At 34.7% G+C, this 25,226-nt stretch overlaps 1 protein-coding gene across 4 annotated transcripts in view; it reads left to right on the plus strand.

Moving 5' to 3' along the window:
* The window catches only part of LOC150079052 (uncharacterized), a 577,353-nt gene that overhangs the window by 271,015 nt on the left and 281,112 nt on the right, over positions 1-25,226 (plus strand). For all 4 annotated transcript variants that reach the window (XM_090382803.1, XM_090382804.1, XM_090382802.1 and 1 more), the window contains one exon: positions 3,962-4,065. In XM_090382803.1, coding sequence (XP_090238929.1) covers positions 3,962-4,065 — 104 coding nt within the window. The remainder of the gene's footprint in view (positions 1-3,961; positions 4,066-25,226) is intronic.

Here is a 25,226-nt window from a genome sequence, read left to right on the forward strand (position 1 = left end):
TCATAGTCTATACATTGAAGCTCATGAGCCCCCCTCTTAATACTCTACTACTGTAGCCAAAATACAAAGTTGTTCTCCGCATCCCATTCAGCCTTGCCTCTTTAATCCACCATTTCACAATCTCTATTTAAATAAACCAAGTAAAATACGACCAGCAGGCCTACGGTTCCTTGAAATATCACAGAATCGAAATGTTCCTCTCCACAATAGGCAGCAGATAAAGAATTATTCTCACCCACCATGAATATACTTATTTTCTCCAATGGGGAAAGAACCATCTACAGACTATGAATGTGCAACAACTGCATGCTAGCCATACTCAAAGCTATGTTGACTTCTTACCGATGTATACAGATGGTTCCAAATCTCATTCAACTGTTGGTGCAACAGCAGTGTTTCCCTGTGCTATCATATCAGCTTCTCTTCCACCTGAGTACAGCAACTTTTCAGCAGAACGATATGCAATACAATTAGCCCTAGAAAATTTAACTCTTTACCCGACCGCAAAATATTTAGTTTATACTGACTCGCTCAGCTCAACCAGAGCAATGCAGAACCCGTCTCATAAGGATCACCCTATTTTAAATCATATCAGGAATTTTCTGTTGAAAATTGAAGATTGCCAACAACTAGTAAACTTTTGCTGGATTCCAGCATATTTAGGCATTAAAGGAAATGAACTGACTGATATTTCTGCTAAAAATCCATCAACTTTAGACTTAACCTTTGTCTTTATTCCAGCCTCTGATTATAATATCATAATTCAAGCAGCATACCATGCACAGTGGAGAGAGCTCTGGCATAACCAAACAAGTAATAAACTTTTCCAATTGAAGCAAAACCCAAAATTTTGGCATTCAGACAGTTCGGCGAGAAGAAGTGGTACTCGCACGAATTAGATCCATGTCAAGATCATCTTGACTAGATTATGGATCTCCTGTATATGCCTCAGCAAGGCAAAGTGTATTAAAATGACTTGACCCTGTACATCACAGTGCTCTACAAATCTACAAATTGCACCAGAGACGTTACATATTGCCATTTCAAAGGCTTTATACAGAAATGAACCTCCACTACACCATTGGCATACTCTACTGTTAAATCGTGTAGCTAAAATCAGAACTTTTTTAACATAACAATCAGAACTTGCCAATGTATTACCAATCCTTATGTATCAGTGATACTTTAGCACACCAAAATGGATAATTTGTGTCAAAATAAACCATTGCAGAATAAACAGTGGCATTAGGTTACAAAGCTTAAATGCATGTTAGAGACTAAATATGACTAACATAATCCAAATGTTAGCACAGTTACACCATCATGGCAATATCCTTGGTATACATTAATAACCATTTCCAACAATGGGGGAAGAATACATTTCCAAATTTCAGCATTAAGCAAATTGATGCAGCCCACTCTTTTTTGATTTTCCAGTTCCACCAAAATATACTCCAATGGTTGGTTACAAAACAGACAGCATGGTTGGTGCAGCTGTAGTTCTACCAAACATTACAATGTCTCAGCAGATCCCTTTGGATGTAGCACTTACACTACAAATTTGTATGCTGTCCTGATGGCGTCAGAGAATGTAAAACAGTCTATTTATACCTTTAAACCATTATCTATACTAATTATTAATTCATTATTTATACTAATTACCAATATACTAATTCTTTAAGCACTATATCTGCTCTTCAGTGTAAACTTCCTTCTCATTCCTTACTACTGCAAATTTGAATAAAGTTAGTGCAGCTTCATACAAATAATATTCTTTAATTTCCTTCAGAGGCCTTTTTAGCCTTCTTTAATCTGTTGGATACCTGGGTATATTAGAATCACAGAAACAAACAAGAAGGCTTTGGAGCCAATAATTTCATTCTCATGCCATCAGACATCCAGATATCTAACAACGATTACAAATATAATGTACGATGTAAATGTATAATAAAATGACTATCCATCTGGCAGGAGCAAAAAAACAATAAATTGTTCCAGATTAAGAATGATCACAAGCAGTGGCTATCATGCCTAAGAGAGAATAGGAAGGAAGAAGTCATACTTTGGACAGTAGCCAATGATGCCAACTGTCCAATGCAGCATTGGACAGTTGGCATCATTGGCTACTTTGTTGTTCATGTATTTCTCCATTACATGCTTCTCATTTCCAGACTTTGAATACAAACTGCTTGCTTTTACAGATTCCTATAAATTCCTAAAATAATGAAACTTGTTATATAGTTAGATCAGTGAAATTGATTGACTGAAGTATTAAACATGAAATTAAAGTATGAAACAACATCCAAAGTGGAAAAAAATGCATGAATTCTGAATTACCAAATACCTGACATCATTACTTGCCAACAGCCTCAGGGGCTCACATCTGTTGAGTATGGGCTTGGCACACCCAGGGTCCTGAGCTGGATATCATCATTCTTCTCTTCTTTCTTGGTGATTCCCTTCTACTTCTCTCTCTCTCTCTCTCTCTCTCTCTCTCTCTCTCTCTCTCTCTCTCAGGGTAATTCAGAATTTTTTTTTTATTTTTTGGCTGGTGCAGCATAAGCTTCCTTGCACCATATGGCTAATAATAATAATAATAATAATAATTTATTCTGGATAAAATTTATCCCCCCATCCAGATCATCATCATTGATCAAAATTTCAACAATCTGAGAACCCTCTTGAATAAAATGCATATTAACTAGAAGCAGTCATTTATAATAAAAAAAAATAATAATAAATATTATTATTTTTTATTAAAAATAAATAAAAAAATAAAAATTCATCCACATCCTCACGGTTCTTGCACTTTGTAATGGAGAAATATGCACTGAAAAGTTCCCAATGGAGCAAACTATTTGCCATTAAAAGTTTATTCAGAATATCTCCTTAAGGTGTCGGTCAGAATTCAGAAATTCTGAAAATTTATGAAATTAATACCTCCCTTTTTTGAATGAAATGCATTTTAAATTTATAGAAGCAATCATTTTTCCTTAAAAAATTTAAAAAATTAAAGCCCATATCTTCACATTTCTTTACTTTGCAGGGTTAAATTTTAAGTATTTTGTTTTGTGAAGTTGCTGACTTCCCAACAGAATATGCTATTTGTTGTTAAAAGTTTATTCAAGATATACCATTTTTCAAACTTGGTGAGTTCTGAGAATTAATGATTTTAGTCTCATTCTTTTCTGAATTTATTGCATTGTAAATTTGCTTTCAGTATTTTTTTATATTTTTTGTCAGAGTTAATTTCATTCAAATATAAGACCTGGAAATATTTTGTTAACAATGAAATTTCATTAAAATGGTATCTATTTTAGTGAAAGTAGAAGTATATCTTAGTTTATTTTGACTGTATTACACTAAGCACTGGACAGCCATCTTTTCTTCCTTTTGGATGTAAAGCAAGTGGTATAACAAGCTATTGGGTAAAATAATAAATCCTATCATTTAACCACAACTTATTCATGGGGATAGTCAAGCTAATTCTACTCTCTTAATGTAACTTAACAGAATTGACATGAACTGAGTCAGGGAAGGAGGATATCAGTGCATACCAGCATTATAGTAAGAGTCTGAAATGACCTCTAAAGAGTGGGGAAACTGAAGCCCTGTTGTATAGAATGCATATATAAAATGCTGTATATGCTATATATATAAAATTCTATATATATATATGGATTGCAGGGTATTTCAATGCAGTATTTGAAATCAATTCAAAATTTGTGTTCTTTCCCTCTGAATTCCATTTCAATCATGGAGAGGTTCTCTGCTCTCACTCAGTCTTCACCGAGAGCAGAAAGTTTCTCTATGATTGAAATCAAACATGGGTAAAGCATATGAATTTTGATTTGTAAAATTCTATCCTGCATTTTTTGTGACATATATCATGCATTATGATCAAGATTTGTGTAGTAAAAAGAACACTTAGCATTGATAAAACCTAATGTAATCTTTTCAGAGATTTGCTGCACATGTTCTTGGACCAGCAGCACCTCTTATTCCTTTGCTTGTAGCAGCATCTTCATTTGGAGCAGCAAATGGAAGTAGCTTTATTGCATCTAGGTAAGTTTTGACATTATGACATTATCTCTTTTTCCTTTTAGTGGAGAAAGTTTGGAATTATTGATAATATAACTATCATGTCCCAAGACTGGCTCCCCAGAAACCAGACAGTTTTAAAAATATTAAATTAAAAAATTTCAGACAAGTAATGGCAACCCAATTCATTTGAATTTGGTGCTGGACTATTTCTTCAAGTAGTCACTATTAAGTAATCCTGTGAGTTTTAAGTACTATGTATGGTGCACTTAAATCTCATAGGATTACTAATCTTTTTGACATGATAAATATCTATACAAAATATTTCTTACAGTAAATTCCCATATCATAATATATAAAATATTTTGTATAGGTAATATGTCAAAACGGTAATTTCAGAAACGTATAAAGATAATTATAATATGTGTTCTGAGAAGTGCGCACAAATTTAAGTCTTAAGAAATACAGGAACAGATGTAAATGACGAATCAAATGCATGAAAGTTGTATAAGGTGGAAGAATTACTTAAGTGCTGGATCTGTCAGCTACTTTTAGCAGTCTGAAAGTTGACATTTAGAAATACTGTGGAATGGCATGAAAGAAGTTCTGATTATATGTACTGAACCAAATTGATGATCAAAAATAATGTTGGCTAAGTTACTAACATACTAAACAAATGGGCAATGGGCAATTATAGTAGTTTGGAAATTGCTAGATATGAAATGTTGTAGATCATGGAGGAGGGTTATGAAATATATAGTTATGTGTAGCATTTATCAAAAATAATGCAATAACAAATGATTTTACTCAGTTTTAAAGTAAGAGTCTTCATTGTAATGAAAAACAGGTTTGTTAGGTCATAAGTAATTTTGAAATTCTCCTGAAATATGAAGACATCGTTAGCATTAGTTGAGGTATGTGATGCAAAAAAGCAAGTTTATATAGCATCAGCAAAAAAAACAAAACAAAAAAAGCCTTTCCATTTCACCCATCAGTCCACTCCAAATTGTCCAATTCAGCCTTAAATTTATTTAAGCTAACAATTTCCACAACAACAGATGGAAGTCTGTTCCAGCAATCAACTACTGCTGGCTAAAGGCAAACTTCCGTACATCCATTCTACAACTGTCTTTCCTCAATTTGAATCTATGCCCCTCAGATTCTTAATCTGAGCAAGCTGAAGTATTCCATCAGCATTGAGCCTGCTAAAACCATTCAAGGCCTTAACACCTCAATCACATCACCTACCAGATGCCTAGTCTCCAGATGCTGCAACTTGCAGATTTAAGCCTCTCTTGGTAAGAGTACCCCTTTGTTCCTCTCACCAATCTTGTTGCCCTTCTCTGTACTCATTCTAGCAACTCTACACCTTCCTAAAATCAGGCCTCCAGACCTGTACGAGAACTTCATATATGACTGCACGATTACTGCTAACTTTGCTCGCTGCCTCCTTCAATGTAAATGGATAGATTCCATCCACCCCAGTTGCCTCTTTTATGTTTAACTTCAACAATTTCTCCCCCCCACTTTGCTCACTATTTAACTCCCTGTTAGAGTTTAGTAAACTTCTGTCCTCCTCTTCCTTACAGAATTCCCAGTGTGTGAATGTAGATGCAAAATACTCGTACAGTTTGTCAGCTATTTGAGCAGAATAATCAACAGTCGAACCACCAACATCAAGTGGACCAATCTGATTCATCCTCTTCCTTCTAGAGTTTACATAAGCAAAGAAGTGTTTGTTGTTTTTCTTTGCATCCTTTGCCAAAGATTTCTTGAAATCAGCCTTCGCTTGCCTAACCTCCTTTGTGACTTGATTACAGACTAGCTTATATCTGCCATAGGCATCCGTGTCACCTGAAACTTTCTCTGCCACGAGCCTCATTAGTTCATTTGACATAGATTTAGGTCTAAATCTTGAACAGTATTCTTAGTTTGTATGAAAAGCCTAGTAGCTTCCAAGATTAATTCCTTGAAGACTTCCCACTTAGAATTCACTGTTTTAAGCATAATCAGTTGATCCCACTGTATAGAATTTAAAAGCTGTCTGAGACCACTGTAGTCACCTTTATCAAAACAAAAACCCTTCCCTTTACCCTTGATTGTTGTTACATCTTTAAGTAAATCCCACATCAGTACACTGTGATCACCGTCACCTATTGGTTCCTTTATCTGCAAATTTTTAATGCATGAATAATCTGCTGATAATCAGATCAAGATTATTACTTCCTTTGGTTGCCCCTTGAATATAAGCCTTTTATGTTTTTAGAATATATACTGCCTTTAAACTTACACATAATCTTTTGACCAGGTAACCTCTTTTACTGCTACCAGAATCTATTTTTACCTTTGTTCTTGGCGCATAATAGCCACTGCTGCTAATGCGCCATAAAAATTTTAAACCAAACCAAACCAAAGCCCCTTGATCGTGTTGCTGTAGAAAACAATCCTCCAATAAATCCACAAAATTCTTGCTAGCATGCAAGTGACCAACTCAGAAGTTACAGTCAATATCTGGAAAGTTAAAATCCACCATTACAAGACATTCTGATTTACTGGCTCAGTCTATTTCTCTGCACAATTGTTCATTGTACTCATCAGAGTCATTAGGCCTATAACACACTCCTATTCTCATTTTCCCTTTCCCAGTACTTATGTCACACCAAACTGACTCAACATTGCACTGTCCACCCATATCAGCTGGATGCAGTTCCTTAGAATTTGTGTTTCTTAACTAACAACATACCTTCTCTATCCTTTCTGTACACATTTTACTCCCCAAATTCTAATTCTGCACTGCTTATATCTGTGTAACACCATGTCTCTGATATCCCAACAATATCTGCCTTTGATGTCTTGATTAGCACGTCAATTTCATCAAATTTATGTTCTATACTTATAGCATTGGTATACATGCACCTGTTCTTACTCTTAGTCACCCTAACACAGCCCATGTATTTACTTGTTCCACTATGACTCCTAGCAGTCCTGGAAATCTCCATTATTATCTTGCTTTCCAAGCTGCTGCTCATTCTAATAGAAGCAGTGCAAGAATCAGTTTCACCTCTGCCTCTGGCTACTGTTAATCTTATTTCCAACTCACCTAACACTGGCTCGATAGCATCGCAAATATTCTTGCACCCCTTTTATTTAAGTGTATCCCATTCCTGTAGAAGCAGTCTCTTCTGTTAGCAATCAATTAGTTCTTTGTACAAGATGCCTGCATATTGTTGGTCAGCTCTTTTCTCTTTCTCTATGCATGCATTGTTGAAGAATAACATGAAGTTTTTTGTGGTGTGAATGCGAGAAGGTTAGTGAAACCCAATAGAAGAATGGTAAAGCAGTCTGGATATCATTAATTTCTCTTGACAGTAGAATAGTGTAGGGTCAGTTCCCACTTTACGAGTTCTTTTTTTTCACGTATCAGGTGTCAACAAAATCAAAAATATGAACATTGATTGCAATAAATAAATAAATGCTGCTAAATATTTGTAAATATGGCATTTCAAACCACGTGTTTAGCTATATAATACTACTGGTGTATTATTGTGCTACTACTTGCTACTACTCTTCAAAATTCTGCTGTATGGTACTAGTTATTATTAATACTAGAAGTCTGCCCATCTCTCTCTCTCTCTCTCTCTCTCTCTCTCTCTCTCTCTCTCTCTCTCTCTCTCTCTCTTCCACCCCCCCTCTGTATATTCACTCTTAGAGAAAAGTTCATAGTTATTTGTGTTCTGTGGTCCTTAAAGTAAAACATTTAATGAAAGTCATGCAAGAACATTAAATTAACATGTATCTAACTCTGTATGATTAAAAACTTTGTCTAGATAAATCAAGTCAATTAAAAATAATAAATAATCATAACCTGTATCACCACTGAAGACTACAAAGGTGTGCAGTTATCATGCATCAGATCCTCTCTGATGCATGATAAGTTATCCTCAGTGGCTCACATCTGGTGAGTATGGGCTTGGCACACACCCAGGTTCATGAGCTGGATATCATCATTCTTCTTTTTTCTGGTGATTCCCTCCTACTTCTTTCTCTCTCTCTCTCTTTCTCTCAGGGTACTATTTTTTTTGGCTGGTGCAGCATAAGCCTTCCTCGCACCATATTTGCAAGGAAACAAGGTCAGCTGATGATGACATATATTAAACTAGCCACACTCAATATTATGACATTGTCAGGAAAAATTGAGGAGTGTGTGGACATCTTAAAGGACAGAAAAATAAGTACACTTGGATTGAGTGAATCAAAATGGAAAGGAAATGGGTGTAGAGAGTTACGAGGAGGCTATTACCTATATTGGTCTGGGGGTGATGTAGCAAGGAAGGGTGTAGCCATCATTATAGATCACAGGATTAAGGAGAGGCTAATGGAGGTGAATAATATCAGTGACAGACTCATGTCAATTAAACTGCAAATGAATACGGCAAAACATTGAAGGTAGTACAATGTTACGGACCACAAACCGGATGAGAAGAAATGGAGAAGCTGGAGTTTGAGGACAAGCGCAAAGAGAACATGATAGGTGGAGATATAGTTATCATGGGTGACCTGAATGCAAAAGTCAGTGGAGAGACAAGGACTACAATACGTTATGGTCCTCATGGCTGGGTGACAGGCTGTTGGATTTCTATTTATGGAACAGTTTGGTCATAGGAAATACCTGGTTCAAGAAGAGAAAGAGTCACAAAGTGACAAGATATGGTTAGGACAGTCAACAAGAATCCCTCCTTGACTATGTACTCATGGATAAAGAGTGACACAGAAGACTAGTGGACATCAAGGTCATTCCTAGTGTCTCCTTGGGTAGTGATCACAGGTTAGTTGTTGGAGTTTTAAGATTCCCTAAATTGAAGAGGATCAAAATAACAAGAGAAAGAGAAAACTACGGGTGTGGAAGTTGAAAGAAGAGGAAAAAGGGGTGATGTTCAGAGAAGAGTTCAGGAAGGTTGTACTTAAGTCAGTGGTGAACAGTGTGGAATCAGAATGGAAAGCATTCAAAGACTGTACAGTAGGACTGACAGAGCAGGTTTGTGGAAGGATAAGCAATAGAAGGAGATGGAAAGAAACCCCATGGTGGAATGACAGGATGAGAGAGGCTGTGAAAATCAAGAATAATGCATTCAGGACCTACTTTCAGAAAAGAAATGATGAGAATAAAGAGAGATATGAAACAGTGAAGAGAGAGGCCAAGAGGATAGTTAATGAGGAAAGAAGACTGTGGTTGGAAGAATGGAGTGAAACTCTACGACAATATATCGACAGTAATAAAAAGACACTATATGGTATGGTGAGGAAAAGTAGAAGAGATGGTGAACAGAGCAAATACTTGATGGATGAGAATGAGAACCTAATAATCAAGGACAAAGAGATAGAGGAACATGGAAGAAGTATTTTAAAAATCTGTTGAATGTGCAGGACAGCCAGCAAAAGGGACAAAGGCAGGTTGATCATAAAAGAGGGGATGGAAGCGAAGATATGAAGAGAGAGCAGACAGACTTGACTTGTAATGATGTAGTGCAGGCATGGAAACACATCAAGACAGGTAAGTCTGCTGGTATGGATGAGATAAATAGAGAAATGCTGAAGGCTACAGGCGAGGCAGGGATAGTGTGGACATACAGACTGTTCCGTAAGATCTGGGATGAGATTTAGGTGCTGAAGGACTGGAAAGAAGGTTTGATCATCCCATTGTTCAAGAATGGGAATAGAAAAAAATGTTCCAATTATAGAGGCATTACACTGACATCACATATGAGTAAGTTGTATGAGAGAGTGTTAGAGCAGAAGATAAGAGGAATGATTGAAAATAGGATAGCCGAGGAATAGTATGGCTTTAGGCCTGGCAGATCGATGGTGGATCTAATTTTCTGCATCACGCAACTGATGGAAAAGTGTTATGAATATAATAAAGAATTATAGATGGCATTTTTGGATATAAAGAAAGCATTTGATGCCATAAAGAGAGAGAAAATGTGGGAGAATTTGAGAAACTTGGGGATAGAGGAACATCTTGTGGAGAGAATTGAGAATATGTGCACCAATACAGTGAGCACAGTAAGAACAGTGGTAGGGTTGATGGAGAGCTTCGAAATAACATCAGGTTTGAGCCAAGAAGGTGTCCTGTAACCACTACTGTTCATAGCTGTCATGAATGATGTGCAATGTAGAGTGGTGGAACAATTTGGACAGGACCAGATGAAATTTATGCTCTTCGCAGATGACCTCTGCATATGGGGAGAGAGCAGGGAACAAGTGCAATGGCAAGTTGATATATGGGCTAGTATGGCCAATGAATTTGGACTGGTTTTCAGTCAGGAGAAGAGTGAAGTAATGGTTCTAAAGAGGAGTGGCAAGCTTGACAGATACATTACAATGGAAGGAAAACAGCTAAAAATGGTTAACAACTTCAAGTATCTAGGAAGCACCATTACAAAAACTGGAGTGATAGATGAAGAAATAAGTAGAAGGATACAAGCGGGTGGGAATTTCTATAGGAAACAAGAGATCTGATTTGGAACAGGAACATACCACTGAAGCATAAGAAGGCTATATATCAGGCCTATTACGTACCAGTTCTGACATATGCATCTGAAACTTGGACTATGAGGGATGAAAGGGATGAAAGCAAAATTTTGGGGGGGGGGGCAGAAATGAGATTGAGATTTGTGAGGTGCAAAGTCGGAAATACAAGACGCGACAAAATCAGGAATGATGTGATTAGGGAGACAATTCAGGTTGAAAAACTCCAGAATAGGATTGAAAGGTCCCATTTGAAATGGTTTGGACATGTCAAGAGGATGAACGAGAGGCGTTTGCCAAGAAGAATGTTTGATTTACAATTAAGGGACAAAAGACCAAGGGGAGGGACCAAGAATGAGATGACAAGACATGATAAAGACCAATGTCATTAAGGGAGGAAGAAATTGGAGTGAAATCAATGATGGAGAGAAGTACACGGACAGGGCATGGTGGCGCGGCTTCATATGTCGACCTGTGGAATAGCAGAACGATAATTGATGATGATGATAAATAATAATAATAATAATATTATTATTATTCTGCCTAGGTGGAAGAGAATGGGGCTCTGTTACGCTGGGAGGCCGATATAATAATAATAAAAAATTTAAAAAACCGCGAAAGTCGCTCCATAATGACTTACCTTCCCTAAGGCTGGAGTGGCAGCTGAGGCAGATAGTGGCGCCATCTAGTGTCACTTGCGAGAACTAAAAACCCACTGGACATAAGCCGAAGCTAAACAAGTCTACCTCCATAGATGGATTAATCATATTGCATTGAGTGTGGTGCAGGATAAAATCACTCGCATTCAGGCTTTAGGCAGAGGGGGTTCGAAAAGTTGGAGACAATCTCCAGAACAAGACAGTGCATCAAGTGGCGCTGTCCCCCATATGGCTACCACAAGAGAAGGGCAAGACCATCCAGCCTCACCAACTGGAAGTGCTTCCTATGCAACTGCTAGTGACCACTCAGGAAGGAAGAAGATGCCAATGCTGACTGGGCTAGTCGGGTTGGTAAAGCGCCTGCCTGGCAACCCAAAGGTCACGGGTTCAAATCCCGCTTCGGGCTTGGATCAGAGTAGAAAATACAAAAACCTTGAGAGGTTCAATATGGCCACAGAAGCCGATGCACCAACAACTAACAAAAAAAAATATGCCAACGCAGGAAGCGGAGCATCGAAATGAATATGTACATCATGCAAGCATACTGTGAAATAACCAGGCTAGAGACCGATATGACAATGTACAGGTTGTGACTAATACCAAGTGGTTGGAACGATTCCTGGATATTCAGGTCCCCAAAAAGCAATTAGCGGACCAAAAAAGAACCATCATTATAAAGAACCTAATAGCTACTGCCATCTTGGAAGAAATCAAGCGTGAGCGATCAACTACAAAGAACAAAGAATATGTTCAATATGGATCCAGAGGAGGAACAGGATACTACGGAAACCTCTGCCCTCTCTCTCTCTCTCTCGAACCCAACATTTATAATTACTTTGTAATCCAAACTTACTGAAAATGATTGGCAGTAACAATAAATAATGTATTGTAATTTTTAGTAATAAATATAATTTTTAAAATGTCCTAGTTTTTAAAAGTAAAAATGTCCTAGATTTTTCCTATTTTGTCCTAGTTTTTGAATTTTAAATCTGGTAACCCTATCATATACTAACACATACATGCTAACAATTATTATATTACATTATGGTCACATTGTATATATTTCCACAGCAAATGGCATTAGTCCATAAACATGGTACACATATATTAATAAAAAACACGTAATACAAATATTAATAAAAAAAAACAGCGTAATACAAATATTAATAAAAAACAGCATAATACAAATATTAATAAAAACAGCGTAATACAAATATTAATAAAAAACAGTGTAATATAAATATTAACTCCATTATATACTTCTATGTACCTCATATTATATATATATATAAAGACTTCACTACTTTTTTTTCAATGCAGTTTTGAAAGCAGTTTGTCTCAACAAAAGTTTGTATCCTTTGCTTTTTCATTAGGAATGTGAATATCCTAATGAAATAATGAATTAAGCAAAATTATAGGCTGAATTGAATAGCCAATTAGAGAGAAGATATTAAATCAATATACGGAGTAATAGCCAGCATCAAATATGGGTGGGCAATTTTTGTCCGAGAAATGGGTAGAGAAATTATAAAATTAAAATGCAATGTTAGCTAAAAATAATCTAGTGTTAGCTCACATATATATATATATATGAGGTACATAGAAGTATATAACGGAGTTAATATTTGTATTACGGTGTTTTTTTTTTTTTTTTTTTTCCTTAATATTTGTATTATGCTGTTTTTATTAATATTTGTGTACCATGTTCGTGGACTAGTGCCATTTGCTGTGGCAATATATATGATATGACCATAATGTAATATAATATTTGTTAGCATGTATGTGTTAGTATATGATAGGGTTACCAGATTTAAAATTCAAAAACTAAGACAAAATAGGAAAAAACTAAGATATTTTTACTTTTAAAAACAAGGACATTTTAAAAAATTATATTTATTACTAAAAATTATGATACATTATTTATTGTTACTGCCAATCATTTTCAGTAAGTTTGAATTACAAAGTAAGTAATTATAAACGTTGGGTTCGAGAGAGAGAGGACAGAGGTTTCTGATCTCGTCAGGGTGTCACTGAGTTCGAGAGACATGTTGTAGCAAAGTCATAATTTGATTTGTGTAATTTTGAGATAATACAGTACATTGATTTATTTATTGATTTTATTGATTTTATTTATTCTATTGTATTGACCAAAGGTACAAAAGCACAGAATATTTAATGAAAATTAATTTTACGATGATATGATTTTTTTTTATTTATAAAAACTAGGATGCAAGTAAATCTGTGGGATGTCTGAGGACGCCCTAAAAACTAGGACATGTCCTCGGAAAAGAGGAAGTCTGGTAACCCTGTATATGGTGGAGATTAGTCTTTAAAAACAAAGATTGCACAAAAAAAAAAAAAAAACAATTCACATTCCTTCTCACACCTTCAACATCTCAAATTTCTGCTATCCTTCTCCTATTAGTTTTGGCATTTTGTGTAATTTATACGTAATTTACACATCCAGCTTCACACTTTTTAACAGACTTATTAATTTTTATATATATATATATATGTAACACACTACGTACATAAATCAATAAATTGTTATAGAATTATATATTGTAATGTTTTTTTTTTTTATTATTTTGAATTGTGATTGTGAGTTTCTGTTATAAATTTTTAACATTCCTGTCTGAATGTAGTTTTTCTGTTTTATCCCATATTGTTCGTCAAATATAAACCTTTGAAATCAAAGCTTCTAAGTCCATGTTGAAATAAATGTGCAGTGCAACAACCAGCCAGCTTAAATACAAATTCTTTTAATATTAGATCCCATCCACCCAGGTGCCTTTTTTTATGTTTAGCTTCAACAATTTCTTTTCCACTTTGTTTTCAGTTATCACAAAATCATTTGGCTTTCCGTTAGAATCTGATACACCTCTGGCATCCCAGTCCATAAAAAAATCCCAATCCAGTTAAAATCATTCATATCCTATGTAATACATCCCCTTCTTTCTGGTGTTTGCATAAGTAAAGAGGACTTTGCTGTTTTACTTTGTATTCTTTGCAAAGAGACTTGTAGTAATCTGTTTTAGCTTGACTAACCTCCTTTGTGACTTGATTGCAGACTAGTTTATATTAACAGTAGGCTTCTATACTGCCTGTTAATTTATATATATTCCACGTTCTTCTTCTCTGCCATCAGTCTCATTTGTTCATCCATTTAGGTCTAAGTCTAGTAGCTTGTACATTTACATCTCTGAATGTGTTGTGCATTTAGAATTTGCTCTTGGTAACTTCATCATTTGGTCCCACTGCATAGAGCTTAAAAACTGCCTGAGAACACTGGTCTTCTTTACAAAAGCAAAATCCTTTCCTAGCCCCTGGAAGTAGTCACATCTTTAAGTAAATCCCACATCAGTACACTATGATCACTGCCTCCTGGTGCCTCCGTAGCTAGGTGGGCAGGAGCAGCAGTGCGTAGCACACACTTCTTGATTACACCGGGGTTCGAGCCCGTGACCACCAAATACAGAGGATGCAGAAAGGTCAGGGAATGACCACCACATATCTCCGGAGCAATATGGCCTTAGTTGCTAATGCTCCTAAAAACCAAACAACAAACAAAGAAACAAACACTGACTCCTATTTAGGTCTTTTATCTGCAGTTTCTTAATGCATGATGAGACACTTCTAATAATCAGATCAAGAGCGTTGCTTTTCTTTGTTATCTTTCTAACATGCTGGTGTTGGTAGTACTGCAATAGGACTCAGAAAAATTGGACAAATGGCCATTGGGGTTTAGCATTGATAAATGCAAAGAAATGTATGTGGGCAGTAGTAATCTTGGAATAATATATCATTTAGGTGGCACGAAACTCAAGGTGATAGAAAATGAAAGAAACATAGGAATAATTGTGCAGTCTGACATGAATTTATCTGAGCACTGCAGACAGGCTGCTTGTTTGTTTGTTTGTTATTTGGTTTTTAGGAGCATTAGCAACTAAGGCCATATTGCTCCGGGAATATGCGGTGGTCATTCCCTGACCTTTCCGCATCCTCCGTATTTGGTGGTGACGGGCTCGAACCCCGGTCTAATCAAGAAGTGTGTGCTATGCACTGCTGCTCCTTCCCACCTGGCTACGGAGGCGGACAGGCTGCTGAGACAGTTCATGGGAGTCTGTCAATGATATACAGGAACTTTGCTAGCTGGGACAAGGAGATGATTATCCCATTGTATAAGGCAATGGTTAGGCCTCATCTTGCATACTGCATATAAGTCTGGAAGTCTCATTCTTCTTCTTCTTATTATTATTATTAGCCATATGGTGCAAGGAAGTCTGAAGCTTATGCTGCACCAGCCAAAAAAAAAAAAAAATTGAGTACCCTAAGAGAGAGAGAGAAAGAGAGAAAAGTAGGAGGGAATCACCAAAAAAGAGAAGAATGATGATATCCAGCTCAGGACCCTGGGTGTGCCAAGCCCATACTCACCAGATGTGAGCCCCTGGGTTCTTAAGAAGGATGCGGACCTGTTGCAACAGGTGCAGTGAACAGCTGCAAAATTAGTCAATAACACAAAAGGATACTCTTACCATGAAAGATTTCATTTCTGCAAATTGCAGTGCTTGGAAATTAGACACCTCTGAGGAGACCTGATTGAAGTTTTTAAGACTAAATGGATTGAGTAAACTAAATGCTGTTGTCAGAGAGTGATTGATTATTGAAACAAACTGCTGAATTTCACAACACTAGATGGTGTTGTGAAAATTATTAGAGGGGTTGGACAGATGAGGTGGGCAATTTTTTTTTTTTTTTTTTTTTTTTTGTGATGTATAAGCTTTCTTATCCATAAATTTCCACTATTAATACTAATATTCTGTGGTAGAGGGGATATGGGATTTGTACAGTCAGTTTAAGTTTAAAAGAAAAGTCTATTGTTTTTGATACATAAGAAGCAATATTTATGAAATATTGCTATTTTGATATTGAGAAATTTTTCTCAATAGTGAAATAAAAAAAATAAAAAAGTTGTAAGAAAAGAAGCCATTTTTTTATTACAAATAAAAATTGTAGTAACCAGATTCCAAGCTATTTTCCTTGTGATTTGACCTTTACTAATAAAAAAAAGAACCAAAATAAAATGTAGAAAAATGTAATAGAACAAAACGAAAGCTGTTTGTGCACACATTGGATGGTCACTCTATAGGGAACAGTATTGGGCATCTTCTACTTCTTATTCTTCTGCACAACCTGAAATCATGTGGGATTCCATCATAAAACCATGTTGCTCTTAGTGTTGATGATGTTTCTGTTTCAGTAGGTCCACAATCAGGAGTAATTAAGGGTATTAAGAAGAGGAGATTGGATACTTTGTAGTAATAGGCTATCCTTATCATCTGATTGATTTGTGTGTAGAAAAGGCTGAATGTCTTCCTGTGATAATATTTGGTGGACATTTACTAGTATCTAGAAAGAAGTGCTAAAAGAAAAGATAGATTTCAACAGTTTCAATTAATGATGCCACCGAGCTGAAAAGCATTTTGAAAATGTGTGTGTCTTTGGGTAAATATTTAAATTTATAAAACAATGACAACTGTGAAGTCTGTTTAAAGAAGAGGTTGGACGTGGTGAGAAAAGCCATATGAGCACTTTTCAAAAAAAACTGCAACATGCAATCAGAAGAAGTTTTGAAATAAGACAAATTAATGAACTCCCCAAGAAAAAAAAGAGTTTCTGAAATGGAAATGTCTGATAAAAAATATTCTGCACAGACCAAGAAAGCAAACTACTAATTCTAGCAGTGCTATCCTCGCCGCTCTTGAGAAAGTCTGTTCACATTCCTCCCTTTCTGATTTGAATATAACAATTTTTTTGCTACTCTTAAATATTATGCCAATGTTTGAATATCCTGACATTGCTCTTCATTGCAACACACCTCATATATTCAGATAATATAGCATATCTCTTTCCAGTTGTTAAACCTCTAAGAACTCACATCTGGTGAGTATGGGCTTGGCACACCCAGGGTTCTGAGCTGAATGTCATCATTCCTCTCTTTCTTGGTGATTCCCTTCGACTTTTGGCTCTCTCTCTCTCTCTCTCTCTCTCTCTCTTTCTCTCTCTCTCTCTCTCTCTCTCTCTCAGGGTAACTCGGGAATTTTTTTCTTTTTTTTTTTGGCTGGTGCAGCATAAGCCTCAGGTTTCCTTGCACCATGTAGCTAATAATAATAATAACAGTAAGTTGTGCAGGCGAGTGTTATTTTTCCCATATGCCCTTATAACAGGGAAAGGTGAATTATTTAATATGTTATATTGATTGAAATTCCCACATTTATATCAACCAAATTAAAATATTATACAGGTTGTAGTTTGATTTGAATATTGTCATACTATTTTATTAGAAGTGTGGATTGTATATGAAAAGATATCTAAAGTGACTCCTTCCATAAACTTTATACTGCAACAATGATGTAAAGTATACTAATAAACCCAGTTATAAGTATTCCACAATTTTTTTAAAGTTCCCAAAAACATTGTAGAAAAATTCATAAAAATCTGTCACACTTCTTTTTTTTTTTTTTTTATGTAATATTATGTTCTACCCCTATTTATGTATCATTTAATTCAATTTCATTAACTTTTGGATCTGAATTCCAATGATTTTCAACTTCTGTAGGCCAAATCAGACAACAGTAGAAGAAATATATTCTGTTTTATACTCCAGCAAGACCATAGTCAGAAAAATTTACAATTAACCTGGTGGTAGTAGAGCACCTCATAAGTCCCCTCAAAGATAACATTCCCTCATTAACCATTAAGCAATAATTAAAATCCTGAAGTTTTTTTCTACCTTTGAAAAAATATCTTTTTTTTATTATGGAGGCGATTAGGCAATTTGAGCCATAGAATGGTAACGTCATTGTGTAATATGTTTGTTCTATCATATTGATAAAGCCAATCAGTGTAGTAGTGTATATGCAGTGTAGTGTCATATTATGTTGTATATGAGTTGCCAGTAAAGGTCAGTCAATCAATTGGTATCCATTTATTGCATCATGTCAGTACACAGAGTTTAAGCATATAGCAAAGGTTTTTACAAAAGCACAGGTTGGGCAGGAGAAATCTTACCCAAGTGTATAATTATAAATGCCACAAATAATATAAAGACTACAAGCAAGAAGACCTAAAAAGACCCGTGTTTAGCCTTATTACAACCATAAAACAATGACAGTAGGGGCAAACCGTATAGGTGTCAGTCTGTGAACTAACTATTAATAAAGAATATAGTCTATTTGGCAGCCATTTTTGCTTTATAAAAAGATTTTCTTGCTGCTCAGACAGAAATTTCTTATTAGTAATTGCACTGGTTAAATCAGTTTTAGGAGTATTTACATCTTTGATATTTTGAAAGAAACGTGATGTTCCACTAATTGTTCCACTAATTCTAATTGATATATGGAGAATTTTCATCCCATGAGGGTCCACAGCTCCAGGAAAGCTATGCCCAAATTATATAGTTTGGCAAGAAGGACTAAATTATTCATTATAATGGAACATGAAATTCTGTATAATCAAGGCATTCAGCCATGAATGTTCTGGACCTCGCTGGTTAGATTTCAAGAATGTCCAGCACAGAAACTAATATTCCAGAGAAAAATATTTTTGAAGTTCCAGGAAGACCAGACCAGATGGGAGAGGCTTGTAAAATGTTGGGTTTAAGCATTTTGCTGAATTATTTAATGGTTAAATTAGAGGAATGAACATGTTGCAGCTCTTGTTTTAGAGACCAAATTGCTTTAGGAAATTTATTGGCCAGATAACTATGATGAGAAAATATAAATTTAGAGTCATAAAGCACAGCTAAATCTTTATGACAAGCAGTTAGGAAAATTATTATACAGATTCTATTCTAGGATCTTTGGATTCTATTATTATAGAATCCAAAGACGCTGAAGTTGAAAATGGAAAGAGTTTACAGATAATTTGGAACTGATGGTTACAAAGAAAAATTTGAGATTGTTTAGCAAAGAAGAGAATCAGAATAATCTTGACACCATAAGAAAGGAGAGTGGTATGAAGCTGAAGCAAGAACTGCAGTAATGTTGAAATAAAAGAGTAGCAGCTAGAAATAACAAGAGTTCTAGAATAGAAAAAATTTTCAAGAAAGTTTAAAAGATCTTCAAGGTTATAATGCACCTTCAACATTGTTAGGAACAATATTATGCAAATGGAATTGAAAACAGAATTGATGTCGGTGTATGTTATATCACCCTGTCTTCTGCACAAAGTGCATTAAGAATAAGGAAGTTTGTAGTAAGTAAATTTGTGATTATGGATCAACCAGAAATACTATAATGAATGTGATCACAATCAGAAGGATTGCGATCACATTCATTACAATATTCCATCTAATTTCTTTCCTCCTGAATCCCATTCAGAAGGAAAGAAGTTAGATGACAGAGCTGCACTGAAAAGTGAGCTAGAAGATCACATATGTAAGCACCAGATATTTTTATAATGAAGAAAAAAATGTTATTTGGGCCAGCTGGGTCCTAGGTAGGGAGTTAAATGCAGTTTACACCAAGTCCTTGTAGAGACATACAGAGTTAAAATTATGATTCAAAAGGGATTGTCTTTAAGGTTAATAGGAATAGCAGCCTTTTGGTTAAATCTCAAGATGTGCTCAATTATCTAGGCCAAACCATGACAAAAGAGAAAAAATTACTTATTGGCATAAATTCTTTTTAGTTTTTGAAATTATGTAATTTGAAATGGCAACACTCTTTTAAGTTTTTTAAATTTGTTCCATGACTGAGGAAACACTTGATAGTCACGTTCAGAAGAGAAACAGAAATTTTAAATAGTACGTGTGTATGAAAAAAAAGAAACTCGCTCATGATCTGACCTGAAATGCACAGAGAGAGAGAGAGAGATTGTTTGTTTATTTGGTTTTTAGGAGCATTAGCAACTAAGGCCATATTGCTCTGGATATGCGGTGGTCATTCCCTGACCTTTCCGCATCCTCCGTATTTGGTGGTGATGGGCTTGAACCCCAGTCTAATCAAGAAAGTGTGCTACGCACTGCTGCTCCTTCCCACCTGGCTACGGAGGCACCTAGAGAGAGAGAGAGAGAGAGGTGAACAACATCTGTAACATTAGTATGAATTTGGTCAACAATGGGGTTAGTACCTCTTGTAGGTAAAAAAAATACTTAGTCTTAAGGCCATTGAGTCAAATTAATTATGAATGAAAGCATTGAAACTTTTTGAAGTAGAATCAGGCATGTTGAATATATTCATCAAATTTTGTTTGCATATACATATTAGATAAAATCCATCCAAGTTACAAATTCTGAGCAGATATTAGATTGGGGAGGAGATAGACACCAATGATATCCATAAAAATATGTTGTAATTAAATAGGTTAATTAAATAAAAGTTATAGCCAGCAACATAAGTAATGGGGTTAAGCTTAAGCTATCTTTTGTAGCTGAGCCATTTTGGTGGAAGCATGCTCCCAAATGCCCATTTTCAGGAAAATAAATAAATAAATAAAAAATAGAGAGAGAGAAAGAATATTAAAATACATAGAATGCAATGATACATGATTACAGTATCCTAAGTCCACTGCTAAACTAATTCTCTATATTGAAAGTGCTTTAATTCCTGATTATTACTGCTGCTAAAAATTCCAGGAATTAATAGTTCAACTCTTTCTCAACCAGCACATGTAAACTGCATGCAAACCCACCTGTGCTAATCTTGGTAGGAGTGTATAAAATTTAATCTTATATCTAATTTACACACCATCCTGATTAGTAGCCTTTTCACTTCTGGGAACATAACAATGATGCAGTTGGTCTGTTGGCTGTTGTAGAAAGGATTTTAGAATTAAATTAAGAGATATTATTTGGACATAAGTGAAATTTTTTAATTATATGTGTCATTAATAAGTCATGGATTTTGTACAGATATGAAATCAAATCTATTGATTTCATTTTAGCAACTTGGATACTCTTGAACTTCAGTCTCTGGAATGTCAGGAATTGAGAACTGGATAATATTCTTACTTATAGTTTTAAAAGTTTCACTTTTAGTTTCAGTTTTTTTTCCCCCAGAATTCATAGACCATTCCATACTACTACTCAGGATTATTTGACTTGTGCTGGATTTAAGCACAAGTCAAATAAGCCATGGCTTGGGGGCCTTGCTATTTAAGGGGGGGGGGGGGTTGTCACCTCCCCATATCCTTTTCTGAAGAGATAAAAATATATAATTATTTTGGAGCATCTTCATGTTCTTTGGCTTGGGTCCTCGTCACGTCTAAATCTGGCCCAGTTACAACTTGCCTATGACCAGATAACTGGAAGGAATACGGTGTTTTTGCTTGTATACACGAAAACTAAGTAATCAGCAAAATGAATTCATCTTTCGTCATTGCACATTATAGACAAAATCATCCACAAAATAATCACCAACTTCACTGGCATTCACAAATATAATGCCAAATAAATATAACATCCATTTTACTACATCTGATTATTCCAAATTTTTATATTCACAGATTAAACCTAATTCCTGGATTCTCAGAACCAAGCCTGCCCTAAATGAAACTGACATCCAGTAATACCTGTTTTGTGCCAAACAGATCTGACAGCATTGTGAGTAGCCATCTCAAAACCAAGAACTATTGATTGTGGCCTTAATACTAAACTAGTGACATACCCTTTTTGATTAAGGTATTGATTAATTTCTTTTAAGTACATTCCAAAATTTGTCAGGTAACAAACAAAATTGTAATGGAATGTAATGTCTCAGAACATATGATATAAATAGTTATGCTACCAGAACATACAATATAAATAGCTGACAAAAGTTTTCTGCACAATGACTAAAAGTTCCATATGAATGAATTCTGAAAGTTTTGCATAAAAATTACAATATTGATATCACATGAAAATATCACAATATTATTCTCTATTGCATATATAAAAGTTTCTAAATGAAAGTTTAGAGTGTTTAGAGTTAATGACTATAAATCATCATTGTTCATTGGAGGGAAACTGATAAAACTGGCCAAAATTTTTCTTTTTTAAATTATAAATATTTAATTTAATGTTATTTATATCTTTCATGTTTCAAGGTTAATTTTTATGCAGAAATGAATTACATTGTTAGGCTGTTCTGGAATGTTATTGATAGCTACCCACAATCTGAAAAAAAGACAAAATAATTAAACTTTTCACAAAATATAAATTGATATTGAGTGCAGCTTCTAAATTAGAAATTAACTTTTCTTTTATGCCTAAAAAGGAATAATAGAATACCCTAAAATAGGAAACAGCAGTTGGGTGAGTTACAGGTTGTATTATAAAATCCTTCTAATGGTTAAACGACATTATGTATTGGATTATGGGATCCTAGTAAACTTTGTGTGCAGATTATATAAGCTATGCCTTACACTTTACTTAAAATATTCACATTCCAGGAAATTCAAGCTAATCCTCTTATAGTAAATTCTTTTTTTTAATTTTCCTTAAGGAAAAAAAATTTCAAAAAAGTGCAAGGTGTTATTTCTGAACTAACTTAATGTGCATATTTTTAATTCAGTAAATTTTTTCAGTTTATTAAGTTACTTTTGAGTAGTTGCTGGATAAAAAGAAAGTAACAAGCTATATTAAAAGTTACCAAAAATAATAACTTCTAACTTAACTTTAGGCTTATTTTTGCTAGGTGGCACTGTGTGCCAGCTGCTGTTTTTTTTTTCTTTTTTAATTGGTCACTTGAGGTTACTGATTATTTTCAGTTTCTCTGTTTGGTACAAACATGAATATTGCCATGGTGTGGAAAATTCAACCTATCAAAGAATAATGTTTTTTCCACTTTTTCTTTTTATTATTTTTTTTTACCTTTGATGCATGTGTGTTCACATATATTGGCTCTCAAAAACAGAAAATTTTGTGTGAACTTTAGTACACTAATTTTTCATTTTATAAAAGGAATGCACTCCTTAAAAGTCATTTATTAATCAATAATGTTAAATGAAAATAAATTTTCCATTAATTGAGGTAATAATTAGGAATATGATTATTCTGAGACAATATGCATATATAAATAATAACAAAGGAAGGTAAATGTATCATACATGTGTATATATTTATTATAATGAACAGTAACAAATTAAAACATACATACAGCATAAAAGAAAAAATAAGAAATAAAATGATGATTTGCTTACTGGTTGAAGCTGATGGCTATGGTTCTGAGGCCAAAACGAGAAGTTGTTGGATCTTGAAAAATGTATAAAGTGACATCTGTTTATCTGTGTCCTCATTTTACAGAGCTCCTATAGCAACAAAGAGTAGCTCAACTTTTCTACTTACATTGAAGCTGTGATCTGCATTCAAGTTGCCATCTTTGAAAATCTACTTTAAAAGGGTAGGAAGGTCATGTAAGGGAAAGTGGGCACTTGAAAAGAAAAAAAAATTTTCCCTTGTCAATATAGGTACATTTTTCAACAAGAGCAATAATGCTTTCATCTGTCACCATTGGCAGTGACACTGATCTTATTAACCTCATTATATTATCCTTTATTAATTTGCTAACAGTCTATGGTGTGCACAAAGATTCGGAGTATCAACCATAGGCAGGATTGGCAATGTCCACACTACTTAACTTGGTTTTCTTTTTAGCAAAATTTTTTTATGGATATCAAAAAAAGGTTCTACTTTTTTAATGACTTGGTGCAAATATGCATTAATTTTGTTAATCTGAAATTTGTTAAGTGAAATGTTAAACTGTTCATAAAACAAGATCTTTGTATATTCCTTAAGTGCAATATTTCTCACCTATCTGCATCATTAATTATTTTTTAATGGGATAAGTATAGCTATGAAAAATTCTTTAAGGCTTAGTGTTTAAGTAGAAAGGGAGGCACTCTATCATGCATTTGTTATTTTTCCTTTTTCTATATAGTTTTAAGTACTCTTTAATTTTTCCCACAACCCCGAGATTTGACCTTAAAGCAGATCCTTTTTGAGCATGTAGCATTTTGCCTCTTGGTACTTGTTCGGAGAGGGCTAGACTTGAATTATTTTGGAGCTTGGAGGCATTCTTAAAGGACTGTTCAATCAGGGCTATAATTAGCTGTTCTCAATTGGAAGGAGTAGGGCCTTCCCCTGTGAGTTATTCTGTATATTTCAGCCTGCATAACATGCAAATTTTCCTGTGAACACCCAGAGAAAATTAAGGCCTTAGATGCTAATGCATTATATAAATCATAAAAACAACATACCTTGTGACAGTATGTCCTTAGGTCATCATCAAATCCATTTATTCAGCAAAATCAAATACAGTGATGGAAACAAATAGCAAGTTCAAAAACTAACCTAACCAGGTTTGGCTAAAGCACTTTACTAAGATAGGTACAATGATCTCAAAAACTGTTACCATGTGAGCCATATGAAAATAGCATGAAACAAATCATGAGATAGCTGCAGGACAGCAATAGTGGCTTACAACAGTGATATAGCTTTAGAACATTGGTTGAAATTAAATAAAACAAAAGCTATCAAACAATAAACCTAAACTAGTAAAAGTCTTAACTAAAAATTTGATCAGCAACAAATTAAAGATAAAAATTCAAAAATGATAAAGTTATCCTTGACTAAATGCTAGGCAATATAAATTTAGCTTGTAGATTCAAGAGCTAGTGTCAGTTCAGTGGAAGAAAAAGAATGAATATTAGAAAGTTAGAAAGTGCACTCAGTGTGTAGATTCAAAAAAAGAGGCAAGCTTAATGGTAAGTTTGGTATTATGAATATAAATCTGCCTTGGAAATTAAAAGCAATAGATTTTTTTTTCTTAGCTGTACTGTAGAATCAAAACTTAGATTATTGAAATGGTCTATCCTTTAAAAGGAAAAGCATGAAATCTATTTATTGATAAAATAAAGGTTAGTTTTGTTCAGTATGAAATATCCTATTCCATGATTATCAAATTTGAGGACAATCAATGTCACAGTTGTAAAATTTATAAAATAGTGTGGTATTATTTA

This window comes from Mastigoproctus giganteus, chromosome 10 (assembly GCF_048544385.1).
Source record: "Mastigoproctus giganteus isolate SK-2022 chromosome 10, ASM4854438v1, whole genome shotgun sequence".
Classification (NCBI taxonomy): Eukaryota; Metazoa; Arthropoda; class Arachnida; order Uropygi; family Thelyphonidae; genus Mastigoproctus; species Mastigoproctus giganteus.